This window comes from Strongylocentrotus purpuratus, unplaced genomic scaffold (genome assembly GCF_000002235.5).
Source record: "Strongylocentrotus purpuratus isolate Spur 01 unplaced genomic scaffold, Spur_5.0 spur5_scaffold_15, whole genome shotgun sequence".
Lineage (NCBI taxonomy): Eukaryota > Metazoa > Echinodermata > Echinoidea > Camarodonta > Strongylocentrotidae > Strongylocentrotus > Strongylocentrotus purpuratus.
Window position 1 is genome coordinate 5,041,506 of NW_022145600.1, and position 15,480 is coordinate 5,056,985.

General features: G+C 38.2%; 1 protein-coding gene across 2 annotated transcripts; it reads left to right on the forward strand.

Annotated features, from left to right (window-relative positions):
* The first annotated feature begins 416 nt into the window (after positions 1–416).
* On the forward strand, positions 417–13,225 carry LOC100889021 (dorsal-ventral patterning tolloid-like protein 1). 2 transcript variants are annotated; one of them, XM_030985424.1, is made up of 7 exons: positions 417–651; positions 2,208–2,404; positions 3,433–3,718; positions 4,226–4,332; positions 6,951–7,408; positions 8,021–8,395; positions 12,755–13,225. In XM_030985424.1, the coding sequence occupies exons 2-7, from the start codon at positions 2,321–2,323 to the stop codon at positions 12,945–12,947; spliced, it is 1,503 nt and encodes a 500-aa protein (XP_030841284.1). In that variant the 5' UTR covers positions 417–651; positions 2,208–2,320; the 3' UTR covers positions 12,948–13,225. The 2 variants fall into 2 exon arrangements, with proteins under 2 accessions (XP_030841284.1, XP_030841286.1); XM_030985426.1 differs by lacking the exon at positions 2,208–2,404 and having other exon boundaries at positions 418–651.
* Positions 13,226–15,480: the final 2,255 nt, after the last annotated feature.

Below are 15,480 nucleotides of genomic sequence, written 5' to 3' on the forward strand. Positions count from 1 at the left end.
GGCACTCGGGTCAACTCGGTCTCGGCAGAAAATCGTCATCCGAGCGAGCTGAATCAATCGCAATACAGTGAATGTATTTTCACATTAATTACGTGTCTAGACCTTCAAAATAATTTGATAGGAATGTGTCAAATAGTATTAAAAAAAAAAAAAAAAAGATATTGTTAAAAAATTGCAAGAGGTCAAATTCTACAAAACATCATGAAACCTATGCATGGTCATTTAGAGGTTAAAGCCTTATATCGCCGAGTGATGCCGAGTTAGCCCGACCCCTTGAGAGAGACAGAGAAAAAGACAAATAAAGTAAGAAAGAGGGGGAGGGAGAGAGAGAGTAGATATATAGAGAAAGAAAAAAAAAGAAAGAGAGAGAGAGACAGAGAGAAAGAGAGTGAGAGAGAGAGAGGGGGAAGAGAGAGAGGCAGGGAGAAATGGAGAAAGAGAGAGAAAAAAAAGGGGACGTTTATAGTGGATGAAATTAATTTATTCGTAGAATCTGTATTTTACCCCGACTTGTTTTCTTCTTCCCATTTCTGTCTTTCCTATTTTTAATGTTTATATTTTAAATATCTTCATTTCAGTTGCTCTTCAGCTACTGGGAAAAGTATTTACCGTGACTTGCACTACGTATTTCTCAAGGAAGAGTGCACAAATGTAAGTTATTGATGGGCATAAAGAATGGACACTTTACAAAAGGTGAAAGGTGGCAATGTACCCCGTCCCGCATGATAAAAATGAGCTTTTGCAGGCATTGATTGTACTGAAATACGGTCCATAAGTTTAAACGAAAATCCAACGTTATTAACAAACTGCTGACTATAAAAGCTGAAAAATTAGAGAAACGGATTGGTGAAAGTTTGAAGGAAATCCGACAAAAGTATTATTTTTTTATTTTTTTAAAAGTTGCAATCAATATGCTTCATGATACTTATGTAAGCTTAAAATTCTTTTATTTTTTTCAAACACACAAAATGACTCAAATGTCAGCTTTTCAAAATTATTGACTGTGGACGGGGGGGGGGGTAGTGAGCATTCATTTATTTTTCTTTGTTCTCCCTTTTCTTCACAATTTTCCTTCTCCTCATCTTTCTTTTCTTGTTAAAGCTTTATTTCAACCAATACCAGGTGCATCGTTCTGGTCGGGTGTGGGGATGAAGGTCTGCCGAACACAGTTATTTGGTTAACTTTTTCCATACCCGGGCAGCTCGACCGGATGCACCTGCTATTGCAATATTTATATATGCTTTCTATTGATTTTTTAAAAATCTCAATTCATGTTTGTTATATTGTTGTATTTATGTGACTTGATTTGCCAAATAATAATAATAATAATAATACCCCCGTAAAATTAACGTGTATTTTTACACGTTTTTTCTCCAGGAAGAGGGGCGGGCCCCCTCCCCCCCTCGTTCCGCCACTGTATGCGTTAAGGAGTATTTTTCTAGCCCTCAGGGCCAGACCGGGGGAAAAGGGGTAATAATTCGCGAGAGGTAGCTTATCTAGCGCGCGTCGGTTTGAAACGATCTTCAGTAGATCAAGATGGAAGCCCACGATACCGACAAGTCTCACGCCTATATAACTGGTCCCTTATATTTTGTTTGGCATAGTAGAATAGTAACTACTCACTGTACATTGTATACTTTTTGTAAAATATACATTTACTTTTTATAAAATAGATCAAATTTGAAATGCAATTCTTTTTTTTCAAAGAAAGGACTTATGATGGCTTTGCATTAAACCCATGTGGACTTGTACAGGTTAATGTTATTGCTTCTCTATTGAAATAAACTTTTACATAGTGAATTTTACATCAGAAGCGCAATTTGATTTATTTTACATCGTCAACAACGTAAAGGGTAATCCCTATCGCACTTCAAAATTGCTCACGGTGTAACAATTTTACAATGCACATGAACATGTATGTTCGAAATTTGTTTGACAAAATGAAATCAATAAATCAAAGCAAACCCCTTATACAGGAGACACTCTGTTGTCCGAAGGTTCATAACTCCAAAAAAGAAATACGGTTCATTATACCAAATGTTCGGTGTTCCGAAAATGAAGTAAGGCTCGTAATTACCCGAAACGATACAGTGTTCTATGCCATTTCGGAATTAGGAACCTTAATTTCCGGAATTACGTACCTTGAAGTTCGGAACTAAACCCCTTCTGAAAAATTACGTATAACCATTTTTACAATCATTTGACAGTTTGGGACCATCTCTCACCACATTCTAAAAACACTCGGGTTTTATGACGAAGAACTTCGGGCTGATCGAGATGAGTATGTTCGAATACAACAGAAGAATTTAGATTCCTTTCTATGTGCTCCTTCAATAAAGAAACTGATGGAGAAACGTACGGCACTCCTTATGACTTTTCATCAATCATGCACAATCCCAGCACTGTAAGCATTTTTACTTTTCTAATTGTTCTCTTCTAATTTATCATTTTTTTCCCCTAAATGAGTACAATGAAATAATATGTTTATCAGCTTTGGCTACTCGCGCGGCAATAAATACATGTGTATTGCGAAATATTGTGTGTGTATCTTAAATCCCCACTGCTATCCTCCCTTTTGGAAATGTTTGCAAAAGTTAATAAAATGTCTCCGCCAGGAATCGAATCTGAATGGGTCCCTGGCTTGGAACTCCAATGCCTTAACGTTAACCACTAGGCCAGGGATACGGGATACCTCATACGAAAATTCAGGACTCTACTTCCTATGTTAGGGGAAATAGTAGAAATATTTGATTGCATTTTTAATTTTGTAAATTTGTATAAAAAATTAAAGATTTTGCATTTCTAAACTTCACCTTGTTTTAGGAGCAGTCTAGTTCTGTATGTATTAAATAATTTTGTTTGTAAAAGCCCTCTGTTTCTATCCGACGTAGAAAGCGCTCATTCCACTCATTCACTCTGTCATTGACCATGGATTTCAGGGCAATTTTTGCATTTTTCATTCTGCAATAACCTCTTTGTACCATTGTCACTATGACGTGGCGCTTCACAGACTGAATAAGTCATTGACGCCATATCGTGACAAACAAATAATAACGCCTCGTGTACAACGGGCAATAGCTGTCCAATAGCTTATGGAGCGCCAAATGTTAAAGATAACCTTGATTTCTGGTAATGATAGATAATAAATTCTCACAGAATCGAACAAAACTTACACTGAATGTTCAAGATAACGGAGCTCAAGATGATTAGGCGATTTTAGCCAACCTGGTTCGAGTTTGGGCACAATATTGCGATTACTGCTTTGTTGGACAAGCACAAAACAAAATACCATACGATATACTGCCACCAACTCAAACCAAATTGGCCAAACTCTGTGTATAGATGGCTCTATCATTCACTAAAAATACCATTAATATATATATATATATAGTTTAACAGCCATGTGATTAATGTCACTTTTCGTTACTTTAGTACCAGTCTAAAGATGGAGTTCTGCCAACCATCATAGCGCTCGACCCACTGGAGATGCCGTATTTGGGGAATGCCGTTATGCCTTCATTTTATGATCTTAAGGAGCTCAATTTGGCCTACTACTGCCCAAATTCGGCTGCCGATGTAGGCTGTGATCTTGTTTGCGTAAACGATGGGTACCTATTCAGTCCATATGATAACAATGGAGGGAGTAATTGTTCGTGCGGTTGCAAACCGCAGTATACGGGTACCTATTGCGAATTGGCGAACCCTGACTTCGTTCCACGTAAGACTCTTCACTTTTTTTAATTTTATTATATCAACAAACTAACAAACTAACAAACAAAGGGGGGGGGGAGGACTGTGGATATCGAACATTCGACTTTTGGGCGATATTCAAGAAATCAATTTTTAAAAGAAAAATGTCTGGAAATAATGTTTGGAACGTATTTTCCTTTATGGTATATTTTAGAATAAAGGATATAAACATTGATAATTACATCGAAAAAAAATGAAATGGCATACTTAAAAGCACTCCTTCAAACCCTCATGTCAAATTTTACCTAGTTCTTATATAACAACTATAAGCAAACTAAAGTGAAGTAATATATTGTGTGTTCTTGTTTTCATTGGAAATACCCATGTATGATTCATATCATTAGTGTTTGATAAAATTAACAATGTGTATCGTGAAATATGAAATATGAAATAAACCAAACCCTGAATCTTTAGTAGTTTAACATTTATTGAGAATGTTCCATTACAATATAGTATATCTATCTCTTTGATTAAGGTTGCATACAAAGATTCACAATAGACGATGGGCTGACAGGGACCATCTCCTCACCTAATTACCCGTTCAACTATGATCCGGATATGATATGCCAATACATTATTACGGTAAGACGGGTATCTGGTACTTCTAATACGGTCAACGTCTTTCAGATGGGCGGTAGAGCCACTGATATATATATGCAGAAAGAGTGTTTATTTTATCTCTTAAGTAATTTCTACCGTACACCGCATACACGATCTGACTACGATCCCATTCGGGAAGAATTTGCAATAGTATTTGATATGATTATTCCTACATGTAAAATCTTAATGATCAAAGATCCGATTAATCACATAATTATCAAAAAGGCTAAATCTCAAGAGATTTCAAACTTCCGAATCCCCTTTCATTCCGACTAGAAGACTACAAATACATTACAATAATGGTAGTCAGTAATCTTATCATGATTTAGAGCCTAAATCAGGAAGATGGTGTTTGTTTAGATTTCCGTATTCAATACAATTACCATTTCTTCGAAAACCAGATTGCAAGAGGGTATAGCTATAGATATAGCTATAGTGCGCGGTGGACTTTTACATTCTTAATGACTGGAGTTAGTGGAAATTATCCGTCTTTTTCAATGGGTTAAGAACATCTAATTGTGATGAATTTCATATCATTTTAAAGGTACTATGTCCCTTTTGCAGCCAACCTCAAATGCTGTAGAACTTTGCAGGAATTATGAATATGTCATGTATGTCCAGGGGCGTAGACAACGGGGGGGGGGGGGGGGATGAGGGGGATGGCATGTACAATCATCCCCCCAGGTTTTGGGGAATGATATTTGCTTACTTAATAAGTCATAATGATGATAATAATAGTAATAATAATAATGATAACAATTATAATATTAATAATAATAATAATTATGATGATGATAATAATAATCCTCATCATTATTGTAATTGTGTTTATTGTTATTAGCCCCATTCACACGGTGAAAGCCAATTCAGACGGTAAAAAAAAGAAAATCTTACAAGTATTTTGTGGTTATCTTGTGGTTTGGAAACCACAAGATAACCACAAGATTAAACAGGCGCGGATCTACGGGGGTGGGGGAGGTTTAGGGGTTTAAACCCCCCCCCCCCTTGGGCGGCCCAAAAAAAAAAAAAAAAAAAAAAGGGGAAAAAAGAAGAAAAAAAAAGAAAAAAAGAAAGAAAAAAGAACGCACGCTGGAGAGAAACCCTTTCAAGTGCAAATATTGTGAGAAGATATTCAACTCATCTGGTAACTTAACCAAACATATGATAACTCTGGATATAACTGTGTATTTAACTGTTACTTGATTTAAAAAGACGTTATCATGCACTGCTTTTTATGGTCTCCATTGTGTTAATAGATGCCAGGAAAACATCACTTACGGGTTCAAATAAACACCCAAAAAAAATCGGCTCGCCGCTTCGCGGCTCGTGGACGATGCTCCGCATCGTCATTATTTTGGTCAACCCCCCCTTAGCAAAAAGCTAGATCCGCCCCTGAGTCATCCCCCCAGGTGTACGAACCTGTCTACGCCACTGTGTATGTCCTATCTGTGAAATTTAAACGTTAGCAGTGTCCTCATATTCAAATTATGCAAGGAAACCCGTTTACTTGCTAGACTTCACTGTCAGACACTATTGAGTGACTGACTGGCCTTTTTTCTTCTTTGGTAATAACATACATGAAAAGAGTTGGAAAGGGTACATGAGCATTTGTCTACATCATAACCCACTTCTTGTGATGGCCAAGATTAAACTGATTGAATCTTTGCGCAGCATAAAACGTATGACCATTCCGTACAATTGTCTGCAAATCAAGACTATTACTTTTGGGCTCTATAGCCCTAAAGTCGATTTGACGACTAATAGTCGTTATTTTCCCACTTGAAGACATTTTCAAGCCCCACCTTTTTTAGGGAAGTTCTAAATTAGTATTATCTTTCAATGCAGTTGGAATTTAACTTTTTCATTTTTTTGGCCTGCAAATGAGACATAGTACCTTTAAGAGCTTAAAATCTCCTTTTCTAGAATCAAAATTAAACCCCAAAAATAAATCATATCTGATGACTTGGCCTGGTCACCAATGTACTAATACTAATGCATTAACGTACTGTACTAACTTACCAATGTATTTATGTACCGATGTATTTACTTAGGTATAAACTTAGGCACAAATAATCATATCTGATTGATACACGTCTGTAAAAACAAATTACATACAGACACACACGCATAATGTATCAGCAGGCATCATATGTTGTCCGGTTCTTATCCTGTTTCTGAATGTTCTGAGCGAGTGAAGCCAACAAGCGTGGTGAAAATATAATTTCGATATAAAAATATGATTTATTTTGGGCACCTTGCTGCATGCCCAAATATGGCGATATCCGGGGACCTCGCTTTGGAAGAGATATTCTGGCCTTTCGTTGACTGATTATGTGGGCATTCAGGCACTTCATGCCTACAGTCACACCGTGTTTCTAAATGTTTAAAGCGAGCGAGGAAAACAAATTGTTTTTTAAATGTTACTTCTTCAGAAAAATACACAGCGGTTTCCGATGTTTTTGCTTCACGAAATGGACCGAAATGGAAAAAGGTGTACCAAATTACTTTAGTGTACTAGTTTATAATGTCATAATGTAGACCTACTAATATACTCTACAATGTACTAATGCAGGCCCTATTTCTATGTTGGCTTTTTAAAGGGGCCAGCTGAATCAAATATCAGTTTGCAATTTACTGATTTCATCCTGCAACCTGGAAACCAAACTTGCACAAATGATTACCTGGATATCTTCTTGGCGGATACAGCTTTGGCCGACACGACGATTTGTGGCTCAGTTGCTCCATCAGCCTTCGACAGCAACAGCAATGAGATAAGGATCGTGTTTAAGTCAGATTCCACCATCCAGGACAAGGGATTCTCTTTGATGTACACCATACACATCGAGCCAAGCTGCAATGTGTCATTCAACAGTTCAGTCGGCGGGATCCCCAACTACGTCAGTGAATCCCTGGTCAATACGCATTGCACATATGAGATCAATGTGCCAGAAGGGCAACGGGTTGCCCTGACCTTGCAGTCATTCGATGTACAGAACGGGTACTGCTCCGTAAGCAGTATAGAGGTATACTTAGGAGACGGCACCTCGACCCCTATTCAGTAAGTCCAAAGACATTATTTACAGTTTCCATTTAAATCATCTTACGTTTCAAATTCCCCCCAAAATGCTCCTAGGACGATTATCCAGAATGAGATAATCTAGACCACTGACTCCTGGGACAATGGTGGATGATCTCTTTCCAGTCATTATCTCTAGGATTACTGTCTGTTAAGGATGATTGTAATTATATCCTTCATAGAATATTTCTTGTCCATGGATTGGTCAAGAGCTCTTCATGTGATCAAAGAGATACCAGCTAATATCCTCCTTGATGTGATCATGAATGAATTAATCCACTACAAGAGAAATTCCTCAACAGTGGCGACTGCATGGCACATTACGAAGATTTCCAAGATATAGACCTCAAATGTAGTTGACTAGAACAAACTACAGGGCTTTACAACCACACACGACAGAGTGTGATGAGGCAAGGAACAAGTTAAGTAGGGATGGACTGTAGTTTGAGGTTAACGAATTCTAAGAATCTAACATTAGATTCGTGCCGAGATAGACAACGAGGCGTTGAAAGTCTGCAACTGTTAACATAACAGTCTCGGAGTGACTAAATCCAAATTAAACTAAAAATGTCTTTGATTACCTCCCAATTTCAGATTTTGTGACCAATGCGTTCCTAAGGAGGAAATCATCTCTGCCACCAATATGATGAAAATCATATTTGCGGTTCAGGGTTCCGAGGACAAAACCAGTTTCTATGCTACCTACCGAGCTGTTGAAAAAATCGCTATAAACTCTTCGAACCCGGATGTAGAAGGATCCACTTGCAGTCACTGCCAAAGTACGACGGACCAAGACAAAGGTTATATTCAGTCACCGAGATACCCTCAGGCCTACCGAAGAAGGATGTGCTGTCAATATGAGATCACTGCACCGCCAGGCTTACACGTGGAGCTTAACTTCGCACGAATCTTTCAGATCGAAGAAGAAGACACCATCTCCATCGATATTGGCGGCTCACAACCAATAAGGCAAGTCACAGCTCAACACTTCTACTCTAGGCCAAATAACAAAAATGAAATTTTTCTCGTCCCCGCCCGCCTCTTTTTTGGCCGCCGTCTCCCTTTTTTTTTTTTTTTTTACTATTTAGAAAAAAGCCCCCAAAATATGCCCCAAAACAAACAAAAAATAGCCTCAACAAAACATTAAAAGCCTGTGATATACATTTTGTTTAAATAACTTTTTGAGTTATACAAATCATTTGTTTTGGTCATACATTGAATCAGTTTGCTCACATAGTATAGTAATAATGACTGCTTTGAGAGACATAGTTTGATATAAGACAAAAAAAAAGAGAAACATCAAGTTAATATTGAACTCATAATATGCTTTTTGCACATACTTAAATTAATGAAAACGAAGCATTATTTTTCGACAGAAGTTTACTAACTTTAAACGTGTTTGTACATTATTGGATTTAAAAACTGAGACATTTTCAGTGTATTTGGTCTTTCAATAAAATATTTATTGATGAACAATTTTCTGTCTAAACTAAAGGCAGGGCATACAAAAAGTAATGAAACTCGTCCCCAGGTGATTGCGGATCCAGGGGGGGGGGCACAGGGGGCACGTGCCCCCCCCCCCTGGCCCCCAAAAATGTATTAAAATTTGTATTAAAAAAAAAAAAGCCAATGGCTGACCTAAGAAGGTGACCTTACCCCCCCCCCCCCCCCCCCCCCCCCCCCCCCCCACTGAGCGAATTTTTGGCCGGCGCGTTTTACAAATTTTCGGGAGCAAAAAAAAAAAAAAGTTGGGCCCCCTCCCCTAAGAAATCCTGGATCCGCGCCTGGTTGTGACAGATATGCCTCTATTAGGTTATTCAGATCCGAATATGTGGGTCTAAATTTTTCATTTGACACAAGCTCTGCCACAATAAAAAGACTTTGATCGTCAATTAAAAATATGATCTTAACGATAAATGGACATAATAGGAAAAGAGAACTGTAACAGTCCGAAGTTGAATCCATGTTAAGTTTTCTTCTCTTCTAATTAAAACAGCGTCGCAGAGACCTTCGAGAATCAAACTAAAGGGCATGTCCTACCCCCTGTACATCCACCCCGGATAACGACCCCCGGACAACTACCCCGGACAACTACCCCCAAGGACAACTACCCCCGGACAACTATCCCCCAGGCAACTACCCCCTAGGACAACCCTAGGACAACCATCCTCTAGGACAACTATCCTAGGGGTAGTTGTCTGGGGGGTAGTTGTCATGGGGTAGTTGTCCGGGGGTAGTTGTCCTTGGGGGTAGTTGTCCGTAGTAGTCGTCCGGGGGTCGTTATCCGGGGTCGATGTACAGGGGGTAGGTGTCCTAGAACCATGCTGTAGAATTGGTGGAACATTAGAGATATCATTCAAGTTTCATTCAACTAATTTAGCACTACTCCAACTATTTGATAGAGTATCAAATGCCTTGGCTGATCATAAACATGTCATAGGCATATTCATGGATTTCAGCAAGGCATTTGATACTCTTGATCATACTATATTATTGTATAAAAATAAAGCATTAGGGTGTACGAGGTAAAGCACTTGATTGGTTCGAAAATTACTTATCAAGAAAGCAATATATTTTATTCAATTCAGTTACTTCTAACATATCATTTATTAAATGTGGAGTTTCGCAAGGTTCCATACTTAGGCCACTATTATTTTTGATATATGTCAATGATATCTCTAATGTTTCACCAATTCTACAGTATATAATGTTTGCGGATGATACGAATGTATTCTATTCACATTCTAATTTAAATTCGCTGATCGCAACCATGAACATTGAACTAAGTTATCGAAATGGTTCAAAAGCAACATATTATCATTGAACCTAAAAAAGACAAATTGTATTCACTTTAGAAATTCAAGAAATCATTATATTCATAATTTTGACCTGCTTTTTGATAATGTTCCAATAGAAAAAAAAATTCATCAACCAAATTCTTAGATGAATATATAAATGAAAAATGGAATAATCATGTGAACTACAATTATCTCTACCCCTATTTCTCGCAATATCGGTATACTATTAATAAGCTTAAATATTTTTTGCCAACACAAAAATGCTTAGTATGCTATATAATACACTGGTTTAACCATGAATTTTGTATTGCAATATCATATGGGCTAGTCATAATTGCAATACTAATCGTATATTAATGTTACAGAAAAAAGCAATTCGAGTTTGTACCGATGCAGGTTATCGCGACCACACTGACCATTTATTTGCCACATTAAAAACTCTTTAAAAAAAAGTGATATACACTACATGCACAAATCTCTGTTCATGTTTCGGCTTAAATCTGGCATTCTCCCCTATCACTAGTCATATTATTCCAACATAATGCTAATTTGTATTTCTACCCGACCAGGCATTCTAATAACCATCACCTATTTAACGCCAAAACATCCGTAGCTCAAAACTCAATTAGACATTCTGGCCCTGCATACCTGGAATGCACTACCCCCTGAAATAAAATCGATGAATACAATGCTATCTTTAAAAAGAGCGGTGAAAAAGTTTCTTATTGCTCATTATTTTTAAATCCTCCATCAAAATGTGCTTACCTTCAATCTGTCTAAGTTCTCCCAGACGTAAATAATCAGATCTGTAAAAACCCAATACACACACACACACACACACAAACTCTCCTTGTCTACCCGTCGTTACAAAACTCGATAATTTTCAGTACTCTTACTTTGTTTTGCTTCCATTCATTGAAACGTTGATTATAACCTTCCATGCCCTGATATAAATACATGTATAAATAAAGAGTGGCCTACTTGGGATACTGACTAAACACTGTTTTGTATCCAAACATTTTAAGGCTCCGACTCGCAGACCCAGGGCTGCGTCTCACGAAACCGTCATAAGTACAAGTTGAGCGACATCCCATTGAAACGCGTGTTAAACTTAATACACGCGTTTCAACGAGATGTCGCTCAACTTGTACTAATAGGGACTTTTAGATTGAGTGAACGAGAACACGACGAACGCCGACTGATCATGCGTGTCAACGTACTCAACTGCCCATGTTGACTACAGTTAGAAATCTTTTAGATTGCGCTCGACGATATACATGCATGCAGGAAGTAACACTATGAACATCACGGACAAAGAAAGAGTACAAAATATACAGTTCCTCATTCTACCCTCAACAATTGCTGTGGTAGACAAAAGAACATCCCTTCCCTGCTATTATGTAAAAATGTGTAGAACAGGTGAATATGCATGTGACACCTGTTCTACACATTTTTACATAATAGCAGGGAAGGGATGTTCCTTTGTCTACCTGAGGAACTGTATATTTTATGCGCACGCGGCATACTAGTACCGTACTAGATTTACGAAAATCAAGGTTGACGCATTCTCGATCGCCGACTGAGACGACGTGACGCATGCACAGTGCCTTAAAATGACGTCACACGTTGCAGTCAAAGCTGTCGACGTGCAAATCTAAAAGTCCCTATGACGGTTTCGTGAGACGCAGCCCAGGTTTCCAGTCTTTATAAACCAGCTCGCTGATCTCGCATTCTTATTCGTATTGTCCAGAAACCTCGCGAGTCTTCTCATTCTATCCCAAGCCACCCATTATTCGAATGTGCATCTTCTTCTTTATCTTCATATATCAAATTGAAATCCAATTATACATCTGTTCATTTCTCCCCCCCCCCTTTTTTTTTCTCTCCCTCTTTCCCCTTTTACCAAAATATTTTTTTCTTCATATTTGTATTATTAAGCTTTGCTTACTTTTTCACCTATACCTGTTTGATGATTTCGAAATAGTTACAGCCAGCCTTGCTTTATTCTTCATACATTTTTTGTTGTCATGTGTACAATTTGCAATGTTTTGTTTGTTAAATATTTGTAAAACTGCAAAAGAAAAAGAAAATCAAACAGAATTAAGTAAATCAAATCAGATCAAATCAAATGTGAATGTTTCTGAGCGCTGTACAATTATTATCCTGACATTAGCCGAGCCACCTTGATAAAGCGCTTTGGCATTCGGGGAATTCCTTCGTACGGGTACCCATTTCAATCACATGGGTAGAGAGTGGCTAAAGTTAGATTAACATCTTGTCAGAAATCATGTTCTGATGACGTAATACGTTGCACTGTCATTTTCAGACTCTTCAAAACATAATACAGTACTGAAATTGCAATTGGGTCGATTTGTTGAAAGTCTTTGCGTTCGTGTGGAAGATAACAACTTAACCCCTTCCTCCTTAACTTTGCATCAGGCTCATTCTGACCGGTCACGATGCCCCGATCGGTTCGTACTTTGAAATGGAAGATAACAACTTAACCCCTTCCTCCTTAATTTTGCATCAGGCTCATTCTGACCGGTCACAATGCCCCGATCGGTTCGTACGTCTCACACGCGGAGAAGATGAGTATCCGGTTCGAGTCCAACGAAAGCTGGTTTGCAGGCCGCGGGTTCCGTGCATTCTTCCGAAGTGTGTCTCTCAGCATCCCCAAACCTATGTGTTTTGTTATAGTGACATATCATAATGAGGCGAATTAGCGTCAAATGTATCGTTTATCGTTACTTGCTGGATAAATTAAAGCTCCATTTTTGGTACAGGGCTTCCATAGGAGCTACTAACGATAAGGGTGGAAACCCCCGGCAAGAATAGGGGACACCGGTCTTACAAGGCTACTTAATGGGGTGTGTGTGCGAGAAGTCGTCCCGAAGTGGTGCTTTTTAGTCTCTTTTCCCTTCTCCCTTTTTCTTTCTCCCGTTCACCTTCTCCCTTTCCCCTTCTCCCGTTCACCTTCTCCCTTTCCCCTTCTCACTTCTCACTTCTCCCTTCTCCCTTTCCCCTTCTCCTTTTCCCCTTCTCCCTTTACCCTTCTCCCGTTCACCTTCTCCCTTTCCCCTTCTCTTTCCCCTTTTCCCTTTCTCTTCTCTCTTTCCCTTTCTCACTTCCCCCTTCTTCCTTTCCCCTTCTCCCTTTCCCCTTTTCCCTTTCACTTTCACCCTTTCCCCTTCTTCCTTTCCTTTCCCCTTCTCCCTTTCCCTTCTCTCTTTTCCCTTCCCCCTTCTCCCTTTCCCCTTCTCTCTTTCCCCTGTCTCTCTTTCCCCCTTCTCCTTTCCCCCTTCTCTCTTTCCCCTTCTCCCTTTTGCCTTAACCCTTAACCCTTCCCCCTACTCTCTTGTCTATCTCTTTTTTTTTTTAGCTTTTCCTCTTTTTTTTATCAACCACTCAATGGGGGGTGGGGGTACTGTAGATTAGCAACAAATGGAGTTTTGTTTTGACAGGATAATTGCTTAGATATATGTCTTGTTGAAGTTTTATTATATCAAGGAGCTAGGACATCTAATTCTACCTCCTTGGTTTTATATATATACAGAACTCATTGTAATTTAGATTTTTTTTTATTATGCTCCATTTATATTCTGAGGCTCATATATAATCCTTATTAAGTTATAAATGATTTTCTAAATTTATCTTGTTAAGGCTTTCTATTTAATTGATAATTGATATGCCTTTCTTATATTCTGTTTTATGTTTCAACGGATGATAATCTTTATATCCCATCCATGTAGTAACGTTACTATATGCTTCGATACAAGTAAAATGTACATTTTCTTTTTTTCGAGGCTTCGTTTAGATTTACTGTATACTCGTATCGTTTAAAAAAAAAACTAATTGTATAGAGTGTAATGCTATAATTGTGTGTAACTGTATTACTTTATTTACAAAATTCGCACCTGTTATTTGAGGTCCTTGTTTGTTTTCATGCTTTTCCTTCTACGTCAGGATTTCAGATTTTAATAAATTATTTGAAGTTTGATTTAATCTGCATAGGACGGGGTTCCAGCTTTGTAGCTGAAGATCCGATAAGACATTATTTATTATTTTTGATTTCATTTATTTATTTACAGTTTTATTTGAGCAGGATTGCCACTTCAGTTAAAAAACTGCAATCCCTGTTGGTCCTGCACATTACAAACAATGAATGGATATAGTATATAGAATATTTACAGGCTTGATAAATACGGATTGCACAAACAAAAAACATTATGAAACAAATATTGTGAATACAAAATAAATACATAAGAAACAAAGATTATGAATACAAATTTATAAAGAGAAACTGATTATATAATTTTGATTATATTTTACTGATTATTATATTTGTAAGCGCTATGGTACTTATTGTTTATAGCGCTCCTAAACATTCTATATTATTTTATCATCATTATTTAAAAAAAAATCAAATTTATTGATTATTAAATCTTTCAAGTACTAATTATTGATGACTGCTGTTGAAAGGGAAATGGGGGTAATCAATGGGGAAGTGAATGGTAATGAATGAGATAATGAATGGTAATGAATGAGATAATGAATGGTAATGAATGGTAATGATTGGGGTAATAAATAGGGTAATGATTGGGGTAATGAATGGGGTAATGAATGGGGTAATGAATGGTAATGATTGGGGCAAGGGCGTAGCCAGGATTTTTAACGGAGGTGTTTTTTTGCCCAATTCGTGAGAAAATATTTAGCGGCGAATCAGCCAGCCGGTGACAAAGCGGGGATGGGGGGGGGGGGGGGGGGGGGGGGCTAAGCACTTAGTATTTTTTTGGCTCAACGGAGGGGGGGGGGGGGGGGAGTAAACACTCCTTTTTTCGCTCAACATCCACCCCATCCCCCTCGAGCAAAAAAAAAAGGTTACATTTTTTTGGCAAGGGGGGGGGGGGCATAGATAAAACACAGATAAAGGGCGTCTTTAAAATTCTAAAACACCCCCCCCCCTCATTACGCCAATGGATCTGGGGGTAATGAGTGGGGTAATGAGTGGGGTAATTGATGGTAATGAGTGGGGGTAATTGATGGTAATGAGTGGGGTAATGAATGGTAATGAGTGGGGTAATGAATGGTAATGAGTGGGGTAATAAATGGTAATGAGTGGGGTAATGAATGGTAATGAGTGGGGTAATGAATGGTAATGAGTGGGGTAATGAATGGTAATGAGTGGGGTAATGAATGGGGTAATGAGTGGGGTAATGAATGGCAATGAGTGGGGTAATGAATGGCAATGAATGGGGT

Bases quoted from the DNA above. Each gene is read 5' to 3' on its own strand.
- LOC100889021 (XM_030985424.1), top strand. From the start codon at position 2,321: ATGTGCTCCTTCAATAAAGAAACTGATGGAGAAACGTACGGCACTCCT. The intron at 4,333-6,950 runs GTAAGACGGGTA...GGCTTTTTAAAG, and splicing joins TATGCCAATACATTATTACG to GGGCCAGCTGAATCAAATAT. The intron at 7,409-8,020 runs GTAAGTCCAAAG...TCCCAATTTCAG, and splicing joins GGCACCTCGACCCCTATTCA to ATTTTGTGACCAATGCGTTC.